At 45.1% G+C, this 16,227-nt stretch overlaps 1 protein-coding gene across 1 annotated transcript in view; it reads left to right on the top strand.

The window, feature by feature from the left end:
• LOC138487597 (transient receptor potential cation channel subfamily V member 6-like) overlaps positions 1-16,227 on the top strand; it is a 629,667-nt gene that overhangs the window by 488,323 nt on the left and 125,117 nt on the right. The window contains exon 11 of the mRNA XM_069614064.1: positions 6,943-7,108. Within this exon, the coding sequence (XP_069470165.1) occupies positions 6,943-7,108 (166 nt within the window). The remainder of the gene's footprint in view (positions 1-6,942; positions 7,109-16,227) is intronic.

Below are 16,227 nucleotides of genomic sequence, written 5' to 3'. Positions count from 1 at the left end.
GAGGTTGGTACACACAGAGGTCAGTTCAGTACATTCAGTACAAGGTAGAAGTATACCATGCACACTATCCAAATGGGAGGTTGGTACATGCAGAGGTCAGTTCCGTATGTGGTAGAAGTATACCATGCACACAATCACAATGGGAGGTTGTTACACACAGAGATCAGTTCAGTACAAGGTAGAAGTATACCACACACACCATCAATAATGTGAGGTTGGTACACACAGAGGTCAGTTCAGTACAAGGTAGAAGTATACCACAACACCATCACACATGGGAGGTTGGTACACACAGAGATAATTTCATTACATTCAGTACAAGGTAGAAGTATACCATGCACACCATCACAATGGGAGGTTGGTACACACAGAGGTCAGTTCAGTACGTGGTAGAAGTATACTAAGCACACCATCACCAATGTGAGGTTGGTACACGCAGAGGTCAGTTCAATACAAGGTCAAAGTATACCACAACACCATCACAAATGAGAGGTTGGTACACACAGAGGTCAATTCAGTATATTCAGTACAAGGTAGAAGTACACCATGCACACCATCACAAAAGAGAGGTTGGAACACGCAGAGGTCAGTTCAGTATGTGGTAGAAGTATACCAAGCACACCATCACCAATATGAGGTTGGTACACTCAGAGGTCAGTTCAATACAAGGTCAAAGTATACAACAATACCATCACCAATGGGTGGTTGGTACATGCAGAGGTCAGTTCAGTACAAGGTAGAAAGATACCACACACACCATCACCAATGGGAGGTTGCTACACACAGAGGTCAGTTCAGTACAAGGTAGAAGTATACAACAACACCATCACACATGGGAGGTTGGTACACACAGAGGTCATTTCATTACATTCAGTACAAGGTAGAAGTATACCATGCACACAATCACAATGGGAGGTTGTTACACACAGAGATCAGTTCAGTACAAGGTAGAAGTATACCACACACACCATCAATAATGTGAGGTTGGTACACACAGAGGTCAGTTCAGTACAAGGTAGAAGTATACCACAACACCATCACACATGGGAGGTTGGTACACACAGAGGTCATTTCATTACATTCAGTACAAGGTAGAAGTATACCATGCACACCATCACAATGGGAGGTTGGTACACACAGAGGTCAGTTCAATACAAGGTCAAAGTATACCACAACACCATCACAAATGAGAGGTTGGTACACACAGAGGTCAATTCAGTATATTCAGTACAAGGTAGAAGTACACCATGCATACCATCACAAAAGAGAGGTTGGAACACGCAGAGGTCAGTTCAGTACGTGGTAGAAGTATACCAAGCACACCATCACCAATATGAGGTTGGTACACTCAGAGGTCAGTTCAATACAAGGTCAAAGTATACCACACACACCATCACAAATGAGAGGTTGGTACATGCAGAGGTCAGTACAGTACAAGGTAGAAGTATACCACACACACACATCACCAATTGGAGGTTGGTACACACAGAGGTCATTTCAGTACATTGTAGAAGTATACAACACACACCATCACCAATATGAGGTTGGTACACTCAGGGGTCAGTTCAGTACAAGGTAGAAGTATACCACAACACCATCACACATGGGAGGTTGGTACATGTAGAGGTCAGTCCAGTAAATCCAGTACAAGGTAGAAGTGTACTACGCACACCATCACAATGGGAGGTTCGTACACACAGAGGTCAGTTCAGTACAAGGTAAAGGTATACCATGCACACCATCACAATGGGAGGTTGGTACACACAGAGGTCAGTTCAGTATGTGGTAGAAGTATACCACGCACACCATCACCAATATGAGGTTGGTACACGCAGAGGTCAGTTCAATACAAGGTCAAAATATACCACAACACCATCACAAATGAGAGGTTGGTACACACAGAGGTCAATTCAGTACATTCAGTACAAGGTAGAAGTACACCATGCGCACCATCACAAATGGGAGGTTGGTACATGCAGAGGTCAGCTCAATACAAGGTAAAAGTATACCATGCATACCATCACAAAAGAGAGGTTGGAACACGCAGAGGTCAGTTAAGTACAAGTTAGATGTATACCATGCATACCATCATCAATGGGAGGTTGGTACACTCAGAGGTCAGTTCAGTACAAGGTAGAAGTATACCACAACACCATCACACACAGGAGGTTGGTACATGTAGAGGTCAGTCCAGTACATTCAGTACAAGGTAGAAGTATACTATGCACACCATCACAAATAGGAGGTTGTTACATGCAGAGGTCAGTCGGTAGAAGTATACCACACACACCATCACAATGGGAGGTGTACACACAGAGGTCAGTTCAGTACAAGGTAGAAGTATACCATGCACACTATTCCCAATGGGAGGTTGGTACATGCAGTGGTTAGTTCAGTACAAGGTAGAAGTATACCATGCACACCATTCCCAATGGGAGGTTAGTACACACAGAGGTCAGTTCAGTACGTGGTAGAAGTATACCACGCACACCTTCACCAATATGAGGTTGGTACACACAGAGGTCAATTCAGTATATTCAGAACAAGGTAGAAGTATACGATGCACACCATCACAAATGGAAGGTTCGTACATGCAGAGGTCAGTTCAATACAAGGTAAAAGTATACCATGCATACGATCACAAATGAGAGGTTGGAACAAGCAGAGGTCAGTTCAGTACAAGGTCTATGTATACCATGCATACCATCATCAATGGGAGGTTGGTAAATGCAGAGGGCAGTTCAGTACAAGGTAGAAGTATACCACACACACCATCACCAATATGAGGTTGGTACACTCAGAGGTCAGTTCAGTACAAGGTAGAAGTATACCACACACACCATCACGAATGGGAGGTTGGTACACTCAGAGGTCAGTTCAGTACACGGTAGAGGTATACCACAACACCATCACACATGGGAGGTTGGTACATGCAGAGGTCAGTTCAGTACATTCAGTACAAGGTAGAAGTATACCACGCACACTATCACAAATGGGAGGTTGGTACATGCAGAGGTCAATTCAGTACAAGGTAGAAGTATACCACAACACCATCACACATGGGAGGTTGGTACATGTAGAGGTCAGTCCCGTACATTCAGTACAAGGTAGAAGTATACTCTGCATACCATCACAAATAGGAGGTTGTTACATGCAGAGGTCAGTTCGGTAGAAGTATACCACACACACCATCACAATGGGAGGTTGGTACACACAGAGGTCAGTTCAGTACAAGGTAGAAGTATACCATGCATACCATTCCCAATGGGAGATTGGTACAGGCAGTGGTTAGTTCAGTTCAAGGTAGAAGTATACCATGCACACCATTCCCAATGGGAGGTTAGTACACACAGAGGTCAGTTCAGTACGTGGTAGAAGTATACCACGCACACCTTCACCAATATGAGGTTGGTACACACAGAGGTCAGTTCAAAAGAAGGTGAAAGTATACCACAACACCATCACAAATGAGAGGTTGGTACACACAGAGGTCAATTCAATACAAGGTAAAAGTATACCATGCATACAATCACAAATGAGAGGTTGGAACAAGCAGAGGTCAGTTCAGTACAAGGTCTATGTATACCATGCATACCATCATCAATGGGAGGTTGGTACATGCAGAGGGCAGTTCAGTACAAGGTAGAAGTATACCACACACACCATCACCAATATGAGGTTGGTACACTCAGAGGTCAGTTCAGTACAAGGTAGAAGTATACCACACACACCATCACGAATTTGAGGTTGGTACACTCAGAGGTCAGTTCAGTACAAGGTAGAAATATACCACAACACCATCACACATGGGAGGTTGGTATATGCAGAGGTCAGTTCAGTACATTCAGTACAAGGTAGAAATATACCACGCACACCATCACAAATGGGAGGTTGGTACATGCAGAGGTCAATTCAGTACAAGGTAGAAGTATACCACACACACCATCACCAATGGAAGGTTGGCACAGACAGAGGTCAGTTCAGTACAATGTAGAATATACCACAACACCATCACACATGGGAGGTTGGTACACGCAGAGGTCAGTTCAGTACATTCAGTACAATGTAGAAGTATACCACGCACACCATCACAAATGGAGGTTGGTACATACAGAGGTCAGTTTGATAGAAGTATACCAGACACACATTACAATGGGAGGTTGGTACACATAGAGACCAGTTCAGTACAAGGTAGAAGTATGCAATGCACACCATCACAATGGGAGGTTGGTACACACATAGGTCAGTTCAGTACAAGGTAGAAGTATACCATGCCCACCATCACAATGGGAGGTTGGAACACGCAGAGGTCGGTTCAGTACAAGGTAGAAATATACCACGCACACCATCACAAATGTGAGGTTAGTACACACAGAGGTCAGTTCAGTACAAGGTTGAAGTATACCATGCACACCATCACAAATAGGAGCTTGGTACACACAGTAGTCAGTTCAGTACATGGTAGAAGTATACCACATACACTAGCACCAATGGGAGGTTGGTACACTCAGAGCTCAGTTCAGTACATTCAGTACAAGGTAGAAGTATACAATGCACACCAGTACAAATGGGAGGTTGCAACATTCAGAGGTCAGTTCAGTACATGGTGAAAGTTTACCATGCACACCATCACAATGGGAGGTTGGTACATGCAGAGCTCTGTTCAGTACAAGGTAACAGTATGCCATGCACACCATCACCAATGGAAGTTTGGTATATGCAGTGGTCAGTTTAGTACATTGTACAGGTATGCCATGCACACCATCATAAATGGGATGTTTGTACAGGCATAGTTCAGTTCAGTACGAAGTAGAAGTATACCACACACACAATCACCAATGGGAGGTTGGTACATGTAGAGGTCAGTTCAGTGCAAGGTAGAAGTATACCACACACACAATCACCAATGGGAGGTTTGTACACACAGAGTTGGATAGAAGGTAGAAATATACCACACACACCATTACAATGGGAGGTTGGTACACACAGAGGTCAGTTCAGTACAAGGTAGAAGTATAGTATGCACACCATCACAAATGGGAGGTTGGTACACACAGAGATCAGTTCAGTACAAGGTAGAAGTATACCACACACACAATCACCAATGGGAGGTTGGTACATGTAGAGGTCAGTTCAGTGCAAGGTAGAAGTATACCACACACACAATCACCAATGGGAGGTTGGTACATGTAGAGGTCAGTTCAGTGCAAGGTAGAAGTATACCACACACACAATCACAATGGGAGGTTGGTAAATGCAGAGATCAGTTCAGTGCAAGGTAGAAGTATACCACACACACAATCACCAATGGGAGGTTGGTACATGTAGAGGTCAGTTCAGTGCAAGGTAGAAGTATACCACACACATAATCACCAATGGGAGGTTGGTACACGCAGAGGTCAGTTCAGTACAAGGTAGAAGTATACCACACACACAATCACCAATGGGAGGTTGGTACACACATAGGTCTATTCGGTAGTAGCACAGATAAGTAGATCACCCTAACCCTAACCCTAACCCCGACCCTAACTTAAACCCTAACCCTAACCCTGAAACTCGCATGCATGGGGATGAGGGAATACAGTAAAAATGCAGCCAGCCCCAGTTGCAAAGCGTGGGTTCTTGGAGAAGGTTGTGGCTCTCAGTTTTCTGAGTTTTGACCATGATAAAACGCCTGTGTAGTAGCGGTGGTTGTTGGAGGTAAGAGGCAGGAGAAGGTCATGACAGCAGCTGGAGGTGGGAGACCCTAAGGAGGAGGTGGTAACAACTGGAGGTGGTGTAGGCAAACAGCAAGAGTAGGAGGTAGCTAGAAGGGCGGGTTAACCCCAGGCAGGTGGCAGAGGCGGGAGGATGCATGAGACCCAGCCTGGGAAATGAGAGCAAAGAGGCGCTTAGAAGAAGAGACTCCCAAGGGTGCAAGTCAGAAGGCAGAGAAGGGACCTGGGGATCAGAGAGTGCTACCCGCAATTCCTGGCGCCAACCTCAGGAAAAGAAGCTCGAGCTGTAGCAATACCTGGTGGCAGCAACAGAGGGGGGGGGAACTGGAAAGAATCCAAGGGGCGAAGTCAGATCCAGAATACTGGGGTACTGTCACTCTTAGGGGACCCAGTAAAGCCTGCATCTAGCTATCCAGTGAGAAGTGGCCCACACTCCGGGGCATTCATGGGGCGCTCTCTAACTCCAAGTCTTGTGGTGTTCTTTTGTTCTACTGCGAGAATAAAGGCATACCAGGAACAGGTGATTTCCCAGTGAGGGGCATCGACCACTCAGGGGAGGGCAGGGGAGGGGAGAGTGGGCAGATTGCATATGAGGCACAGGTGACTTCCCAGTGAGGGGCATCGACCACTCGGGGGAGGGTATGGGAGGGGAGAGTGGGCAGATTGCATATGAGGCACAGGCGACTTCCCAGTGAGGAGCATCGACCACTCAGGGGAGGGCAGGGGAGGGGAGGGTGGGCAGATTGCATATGAGGCACAGGTGACTTCCCAGTGAGGGGCATCGACCACTCAGGGGAGGGCATGGGAGAGTGGGCAGATTGCATATGAGGCACAGGTGACTTCCCAGTGAGGGGCATCGACCACTCCCTCTAGGGGAAGGGCTGTTGTGAAGCCCACTATTGTAGGTTTATTACCGTGAGACTCAGCACTGACCCTGAACACTTCAGTGTAGGCAGAGCACCGCAGGGCAAGCATTTCTCGGGTGGTCCCACAGTAGCGCTGCTCCAGTCCCGCGCAACTCATTCTATTCCCACCATCTCGTGTTGTGTTGGAGACCTTGTCACACACTAAATCAGTGCATCGAGACGCTATGTGTGAACCAGTGAATGACATGTTTGTGTACCCTTCGATGCGTACTCACTTTGCACCCAGCACCGGAAGTAATCCTGTGAATGCTCCCAGGCACTAATTAAGATTCCTTCCCGTTTCTTTTCTACACCTGCAGAATCATCTTTGCCATCATGGTTCTGGCCACCATGGCAATGCGGCTGACCAGCACAGATGGAGAGGTCGTGCCCATGTCCTTTGCTCTGGTTTTTGGCTGGTGTTACGTCATGTTCTTCACACGTGGTTTTCAGATGCTTGGACCTTTTACCATTATGATACAAAAGGTAAGTAAGAAAGACCTGTGGATGCATAGCTTGATGGCTGTGTGTGGGGTTCAGAAGAGACACACGTGGCTATCGAGGGTGCTGATCCTGAGAGAGAGATAGAGAGGGGAGGGGGGAGAGAGAGGGAGAGAGAGAGGGGGTATAGAGGGATGGGAGAGAGAGAGAGAGAGAGGGGGAGAGAGAGAGGAGGTGGGAGAGAGAGAGAGAGAGGGAGAGAGAGTGGAGGTGGGTGAGAGAGAGATGGATAGAGGGAGGAGAGGGAGAGGGGGGAGAGGGAGGAGGGGAGAGAGAGGGAGAGAGGAGGGGAGAGAGACAGAGGGAGAGGCGGAGGAGGTGGGAGAGAGAGGGGGATATATGGGGAGGGAATAGAGAGAGAAAGAGAGAGGGGGAGAGGGAGAGAGGAGGAGAGAGAGAGAGAGAGAGGGGGAGAGAAAGAGGAGGTGGGAGAGAGAGAGAGGGAGGGATAGAGGGAGATATAAGGCTCTACCATCTAAGTTCAGGGTAGCATAGACCAAGCAGCCAGCCTTATCTTAGGAGGGACAGAGGGTTGTAGAATCAGTAAAAAGAAATAAATTGTGATACAAATATTGTCCAAAGAAACACTGAAACACTGTGGGTTGCTATCGAGGGTGCTGATCCTGAGATAGAGAGGGGAGGGGGAGAGAGAGGGAGAGAGAGAGGGGGTATAGAGGGATGGGAGAGAGAGAGAGGGAGAGAGAGAGGAGGTGGGAGAGAGAGAGAGAGGGAGAGAGAGTGGAGGTGGGAGAGAGAGAGATGGATAGAGGGAGGAGAGGGAGAGGGGGAGAGGGAGGAGGGGAGAGAGAGGGAGAGAGGAGGGGAGAGAGACAGAGGGAGAGGCGGAGGAGGTGGGAGAGAGAGGGGGATATATGGGGAGGGAAAAGAGAGAGAAAGAGAGAGGGGGAGAGGGAGAGAGGAGGAGAGAGAGAGAGAGAGAGAGAGAGAGAGAGAGGGAGAGAAAGAGGAGGTGGGAGAGAGAGAGGGAGGGATAGAGGGAGATATAAGGCTCTACCATCTAAGTTCAGGGTAGCATAGACCAAGCAGCCAGCCTTATCTTAGGAGGGACAGAGGGTTGTAGAATCAGTAAAAAGAAATAAATTGTGATACAAATATTGCCCAAAGAAACACTGAAACACTGTGGGCCTCATTACAACCCTGGCGGTAGCCGTGCCTGTAAAACAGGCACGACTGCCGCCGGAGTTGCATTTTTTCCGGCGCCAAGAAATAGGCAATTACCGGGTCATGACGGCCTTGCCGGACCCAGTATTTGCCCATTCCTGGGCGCCAGAAAATATTCTTCCCCATTCCCGTTGAGCCCCAACGGTGCCTGTGCATCCGAAATGCTGTGCTCGCAGGTGTCTTTCATTCCGCCATGGTCAGACCTGGCGGAATGAAAGGCACCCGCGAGCACAACTCAGAGCTTGCCGGTCCGGAAACAACGGTTCCGGAAAGCTTACCGGTACCATTGTATCCGGACCGGCAAGCTCGTAATGAGGCCCTATGTATTGTAAAAATAAATGGTTTATTTAAATACAAGTACGTCCAGATAAATCTTGGGGGAAATAAGTACCATCACATTATATAACCGAAAACACTGTGCTTGAAGGTACACAGACCAAAGCATATAACCTCATTTGGAATATCTAACAATAGTTCTAGGGAAGTCAAAACCAATAGTGACTTTTAGATTAGAGTAATACAGGGTAGTAGACCCTGGCAGTTGTACGGTGACGCTCAGCAAGAAATCACAGTCATTCAACTGGATAATATACTTTTCTGATCTAGTGAAACACAGATTCTAGGAACAGGATCAACCTTTAACTAAGTTTTGGACAACAGTTATACCAGGCAAGTAAGACCCTTTTTGTGTAATATTCAATTACAGTTGCTTTTCAGTTCACAGATTAAGGGCAGTAATAACTTGTTAAGTTATTTTTGGATGGCACACAGCTATGCAAGGTAAGTATAACCTATATACTTTTCTAAGGAACTACCAGCAACCTAAAAGGTAAGTATGACCTAGGTAGACTTCTTCTGGACATGCTAAGAGCAAGTCAGGGGAAGCAAGACCCAATTGGGGGAACTCATAGATTTATCCTAACAGGAATACATGTGAAACCACCAGCATTGCTTTGGGGAAGGGGGGAACCCCATTCACAGGGGAGTACTTTAACCTTCTCTCTACTTTCGGTTAGAATGGCGAGAGAGTTTCTAAGGAAAGTAAGAATTTGAGAATACTTATTTAAAACGGCACACAGCTTATTCAAGCCAAGTAAATCCTATGTATACTTTTCAGAAAGCAAGAACATGTCTAAGGGAAGTAATAACCTTTTGTAACTGTTGACTCTAAGAATGTAAAGTTACCAACTAACTCATTTACAAGTAAGTACACTTTTCAACACTTGTTGTACTTTTCAAGACAGACCCCTTAAAGTATCCAGCCCTTCCCAATTCTAGCACATGAGTTCTCGGAGGCAGACGAGGGGCCCCTAGGGGTCTGGGAGTCAGCTGTAGGCAGGGTGAGATAAGGTTCAGTTGCAGGCAAGGTTCAGAGTTCCAGAGGAAGACTGTTCAACCCAGTAAGTATATTGTTTCCAAAATTAGTTGAGAGTCCAAAGACTTCAGAGAAGACACCCGAGGAGGATTTCAGGAGTGGGCCTGGGTGAACTGGACGAGACACCCCCCAATCACAGAGAAGAAAACAGAAAATACACAGGTATCATCAGAGACTTAAGATAAGTAAATACCCAATCCAGCACAGTACCTCAGTACATAAAAAGATTTTGCAGCAGGAGGAATTCAGTATCTGTAGACAAAAATCCAGGCGCTGCTTTCCTTGTCAGGAGGACAGAAGACAGGACCCTGGATGGGCTTTTTCAGCAGAGATTGACAGAGAAGGCTTCAGGCAAGGGTTTCATTGTGGCAGGACATGGCTCTGCAGATTTGGTGCCTTTTCAGGAGCACAGAGACTAAAGAATATCGCTGGTCGGATTCTCATTTTTTGCAAGGTGCAGCACTCTGGTGAGGGGATTTTTCAGCCTCGATCCTTATCTCTGGAGGTCCAGCAGTATGCCCGCAAACGTTCAGCAACATTTGGAATTCACAAGACTGTGCACTGCACAATGGCTTGGGGTCCTAGGGTATTGTGGTATTGCAAGGTCGCAAGGTCGCAGCACAGCGTGGGACGGATCGGAATGCAGGTCTTCCTGAGTCCAGTGGGTCCCACTAGGCTCTGGGTCAGGGTCATCCATTTCGGATCTCCATATTGATTGGAAGGAAGAGTAACAGCAGGATCCGGTTGCACAGCAGGCTCTCCCACCACTGGAAATCGTCTCAGCCGTGTTTTCTTCATCATCCTCTTCGGTTTTGGCTGAAATGGTCGATTACCTCTTCAGCTTCCAGGATTGCACTTTTATGCAGGAACCCAGCCAATCAAACAGCCATGCAACATTCAAACTTGGGGGTTTGGCAGTCCTTTCAGGACAGCCAGCCTCCCAGTTTGAACTGTATTCTTGCAGTCAAGCTGGAAGACAAAGGTCTCCAGAGTTTTGGACTCATCCCTCGCGTCCTGCCTTCACAGACACTCTGGAGCCTGGACGGGGAATCCAAGGGATTCCCACCGAAGAAAGTTAACACAAAGGATTTTCCCACCGCAGATGTCAGGGGAAGGAACACAAAAGGACAAGGAATGCTAAAATGGCAACAAAAGAAAAAAGCCCACAGTAAAAATGCACCAAATTAATAAAAAAGGTTCACTGCCACCAGCCATTAAAGGTAAGCTTGTCACTGTAACCGAATTGTTACCGTTTTAGTGTGAAAAGGGATACATTGCATTTCCCCAGCCCTCCACTTAAGGTGGGGTGTGCTGGTTTCACCAAATAACCTGCAAAGGGATCCAAAGATCCTTTTTACCCTTGGGAACTGTATTTTTCTCAAGGTTAGCCAGAGAAAGTTAAAATGGGAGCCCAAAGGGCAACCCAGCAACTATAGGCTGTATGTGCCAAACGTTGTCAAACAGGATAGAATTAAAAAGGCACTATGGAGTGTCTAAAAATTACACTCGTAATAAGAGTAAAATACATTGCGAGTGTGGAAAAAGGTTCCCACTCACTGAGGTATAAGGAAAAATAATCCACTAGTAAATCAAAAAAGTTCCAGGACTGACACAGGTCAGGAAGATTGATCATTGCTATGAAAATCTTACCTAACGCTGCCCACACTGATAATGCCACCTATTGACTTAGTGCGGCTTTATAGTGCAACACTTGTTGCATCACAGCAAAGAGGGGAGGTTGTGCTCCACAAAGTCGCATTTCTGGAAGTGTGTTAATTTATAAATACGATAGACATTGTCAAGGAAAGGTTTTGGGTCAGTTCTGCAGCCCCAGGACACCTTCAAGCTTTGTAACTCTAAGCACTAGGCCTATCAGCAAAGCATTCGGTGGCAGCAGTTCTGGGCTAGATTCCCCAGGCTTTGCTGTGCCACTAACTGCAGGGTCGCCCGTAACCACAGCCCTCGGAGTGCCAGGCAAGTTTCTAAATCCTTTTCACACTAAGCTTTCCTAGTGGTAGAAGCAACGTCACAGGGAGTTTCTGGCAGAGCTGGTGCCCTCTTTTAGAGATCGATTTGGCAGACGTTCCTGGCCCTTCGAGTCCGTGGGCACTCTGGGATCAAGGAAAAGGGGCATATTTAGAAACACACTTGAAAGTAAATGCTTTGGTTAGCATAAAAAGTAGAAAAAACACCTCACGACTACCGCAGACTTGAAAAACATGGCAGGAAATATAGGGACATTTCTCTCTCTTTCTGCTGTCAAATTGGCTCTTAACTGCTATCAAAAAGCAATTTTTCTTTGGAGCAAAATCTACATTTTTTGTAAAACCAGATCGGCTTTGCATCAAACAAACCACGAGAGCTGTCTAGTGACATTAGCACATTCTGCGACACTACATCTCTGCCAAGTATTATGGCATCTATGCTATGCTATGGTGTCTATGCTGCATCTATGCCAAGTATGAATGCATCTATGCTATGCTATGGTGCCTATGCTGCATCTATGCCAAGTATGAATGCATCTATGCTATGCTATGGCATCTATGCTGTGTCTATGCCAAGTATGATGCCATCTATGCTATGCTATGGTGCCTATGCTGCGTCTCTGCCAAGTATTATGGCATCTATGCTATGCTATGGTGTCTATGCTGCGTCTATGCCAAGTATGATGCCATCTATGCTATGCTATGGTGTCTATGCTGCGTCTATGCCAAGTATGATGCCATCTATGCTATGCTATGGTGCCTATGCTGCGTCTATGCCAAGTATTATGGCATCTATGCTATGCTATGGCATCTATGCTGTGTCTATGCCAAGTATGATGCCATCTATGCTATGCTATGGTGCCTATGCTGCGTCTCTGCCAAGTATTATGGCATCTATGCTATGCTATGGTGTCTATGCTGCGTCTATGCCAAGTATTATGGCATCTATGCTATGCTATGGTGTCTATGCTGCGTCTATGCCAAGTATTTTGGCATCTATCATGCTATGCTATGGTGCCTATGCTGCGTCTATGCCAAGTATTATGGCATCTATGCTATGCTATGGCATCTATGCTGCATCTATGCCAAGTATTATGGCATCTATGCTATGGCGTCTATGCTGCGTCTATGCCAAGTATTATGGCTTCTATGTTATGCTATGGTGTCTATGCTGCGTCTATGTCAAGTATTTTGGCATCTATGCTATGGCGTCTGTGCTGCGTCTATGCCAAGTATTATGGCTTCTATGCTATGCTATGGTGCCTATGCTGCGTCTCTGCCAAGTATGATGGCATCTATGCTATGTTATGGCATCTATGCTGCGTCTATGCCAAGTATTATGGCATCTATGCTATGCTATGGTGCCTATGCTGCATCTATGCCAAGTATTTTGGCATCTATCATGCTATGCTATGGTGCCTATGCTGTGTCTATGCCAAGTATTATGGCATTTATGCTATGCTATGGTGCCTATGCTGCGTCTCTGCCAAGTATGATGGCATCTATGCTATGCTATGGCATCTATGCAGCGTCTATGCCAAGTATTATGGCTTCTATGCTATGCTATGGTGCCTATGCTGCGTCTATGCCAAGTATTATGACCTCTATGCTATGCTATGGTGTCTATGCTGCATCTCTGCCAAGTATTATGGCATCTATGCTATGGCGTCTATGCTGCTTCTATGCCAAGTATTATGGCATCTACGCTATGGCGTCTATGCTGCTTCTATGCCAAGTATTATGGCATCTACGCTATGGCGTCTATGCTGCTTCTATGCCAAGTATTATGGCATCTTCGCTATGGCGTCTATGCTACTTCTATGCCAAGTATTATGGCATCGATGCTATGGCGTCTATGCTACTTCTATGCCAAGTATTATGCATCTACGCTATGGCGTCTATGCTGCTTCTATGCCAAGTATTATGGCATCTACGCTATGGCGTCTATGCTGCTTCTATGCCAAGTATTATGGCATCTACGCTATGGCGTCTATGCTACTTCTATGCCAAGTATTATGGCATCGATGCTATGGCGTCTATGCTACTTCTATGCCAAGTATTATGGCATCTACGCTATAGCGTCTATGCTACTTCTATGCCAAGTATTATGCATCTACGCTATGGCGTCTATGCTACTTCTATGCCAAGTATTATGGCATCTACGCTATAGCGTCTATGCTACTTCCATGCCAAGTATTATGGCATCTACGCTATAGCGTCTATGCTACTTCTATGCCAAGTATTATGCATCTACGCTATGGCGTCTCTGCTACTTCTATGCCAAGTATTATGGCATCGATGCTATGGCGTCTATGCTTCTTCTAATGCTTCTTCTATGCCAAGTATTATGGCATTGATGCTATGGCGTCTCTGCTACTTCTATGCCAAGTATTATTAGTATTCTTTATTTGTTTAGTTTCGGAAGAAACTTTACAAAAATCTTCATAAACACATGCATAATACATTTTCAAACACCAAATCTAAAAACATCTGCAATCAAAATTACAACAATCAAATATCAAAATATTAATATTAAATTACTTCCAGTGATTTAAAATACATTTCATTACTATTTACTATTTTACAAATGTTCAATCTCTGCAATGCAATTTCTGTATTAATTCCTTTATACTAACAGTGTACAATTTATCTATACGTCTGATCTCACCTAATCTTACAACATCCCAGGGTATCGTAAACCTATGCAATACCATCTAGACCTATGTACCCTTTGGTTCTCTGTGTTCAAGCAATATACCCAAAAATCGTCGCTTTTGATACAACCATAGTTTGACACAAAGGGTCCTAACTAAGTCATACAGACACTACCCATGGGAGCACACTTCGTCAGGATATGCCTAGGTGCCTCAATGTGTTCAGGTAGTTTACAAAGACGGCAATATCTCTCACTGCAAGGTAGGTCCAATTGTGATTCCACAAGAGCTAGTACTTGGAACTGATGTATCCGCAGCCTCAATCTATGCTATGCTATGGCGTCTATGCCACGTATTATGGCATCTATTCTATGCTATGGTGTCTATGCCAAGTATTATGGCATCTATGCTATGGCATCTATGCCAAGTATTATGGAATCTATGCTATGCTATGGTGTCTATGCCACGTATTAAGGCATCTATGCTCTGCTATGGTGTCTATGCTATGTCTATGCCAAGTATGATGGCATCTATGCTGTGGTGTCTATGCTGCATCTATGCCACGTTTTATGGCATCTATGATATGCTATGGCACCTATGCCAAGTATTATGGCATCTATGCTATACTATGGCGTCTATGCTACGTCTATGCCAAGAATTATGCCATCTATGCTATGCTATGGCATCTATGCCAAGTATTATGTCATCTATGTTATGGCATCTATGCTAAATCTATGCCAAGTATTATGGCATCTATGCTATGCTATGGCATCTATGCCAAGTATTATGTCATCTATGTTATGGCGTCTATGCTACATCTATGCCGAGTATCATGGCATCTATGCTATGGCATCTATGCCACATATTATGGCATCTATGCTCCGCTATGGTGTCAATGCTATGTCTATGCCAAGTATTATGGCATCTATGCTATGCTATGTGTCTATGCTATGTCAAGGCCAAGTATTATGACATCTGTGCTATGGCGTTTATGCTACATCTATGCCAAGTATTATGGCATCTATGCTATGCTATGGCATCTATGCCAAGTATTATGGCATCTATGCTATGCTATGGTGTCTATCCTATGTCTATGCCAAGTATTATGACATCTATGCTAGGCTGTGGTGTCTATGCTGCATCTATGCCACGTGTTATGGCATTTATGCTATACTATGGCGTCTATGGTACGTCTATGCTAAGGATATTGGCATCTATGCTATGTCTATGCTACATCTTTGCCAAGTATTATGACATCTATGTAATGCCATGGCACCTATGCTACTTCTATGCCAAGTATTATGGCTTCTATGCTATGCTATGGCATCTATGCTACGTCTATGCCAAATATTATGGCATCTATGCTATGCTATGCTATGGCGTCTATGTTATGTCTATGCCACGTATTATGGCATCTATGCTATGGTGTCTATGCTACGTCTATGCCAAGTATTATGACATCTATGCTATGGCGTTCGTTTATGCTATATCTATGCCAAATATTATGGCATCTATGCTATGCTATGGCGTCTATGCTGCTTCTATGCCAAGTATTATGGCATCTATACTATGGTATGGTGTCTATGCTACGTCTATGCCAAGTATTATGGCATCTATGCTATGCTATGGTTTTTATGCTAGGTATATGCCAAGTATTATGACAACTATGTCATGGCATTTATGCTACATCTATGCCAAATATTATGGCATCTATGCTATGCTATGGCGTCTATGTTATGTCTATGCCACGTATTATGGCATCAATGCTATGGTGTCTATGCTACGTCTATGCCAAGTATTATGACATCTATGCTATGGCGTTTATGCTATATCTATGCCAAATATTATGGCAGCTATGCTATGCTATGGCGTCTATGCTGCTTCTATGCCAAGTATTATGGCATCTAA

Source organism: Ambystoma mexicanum, chromosome 9 (genome assembly GCF_040938575.1).
Source record: "Ambystoma mexicanum isolate Mex_15411 chromosome 9, UKY_AmexF1_1, whole genome shotgun sequence".
Taxonomy (NCBI): domain Eukaryota; kingdom Metazoa; phylum Chordata; class Amphibia; order Caudata; family Ambystomatidae; genus Ambystoma; species Ambystoma mexicanum.
The sequence above is the reverse complement of the archived record's forward strand: the minus strand, read 5'-3'. Positions and strand labels throughout refer to the sequence as shown.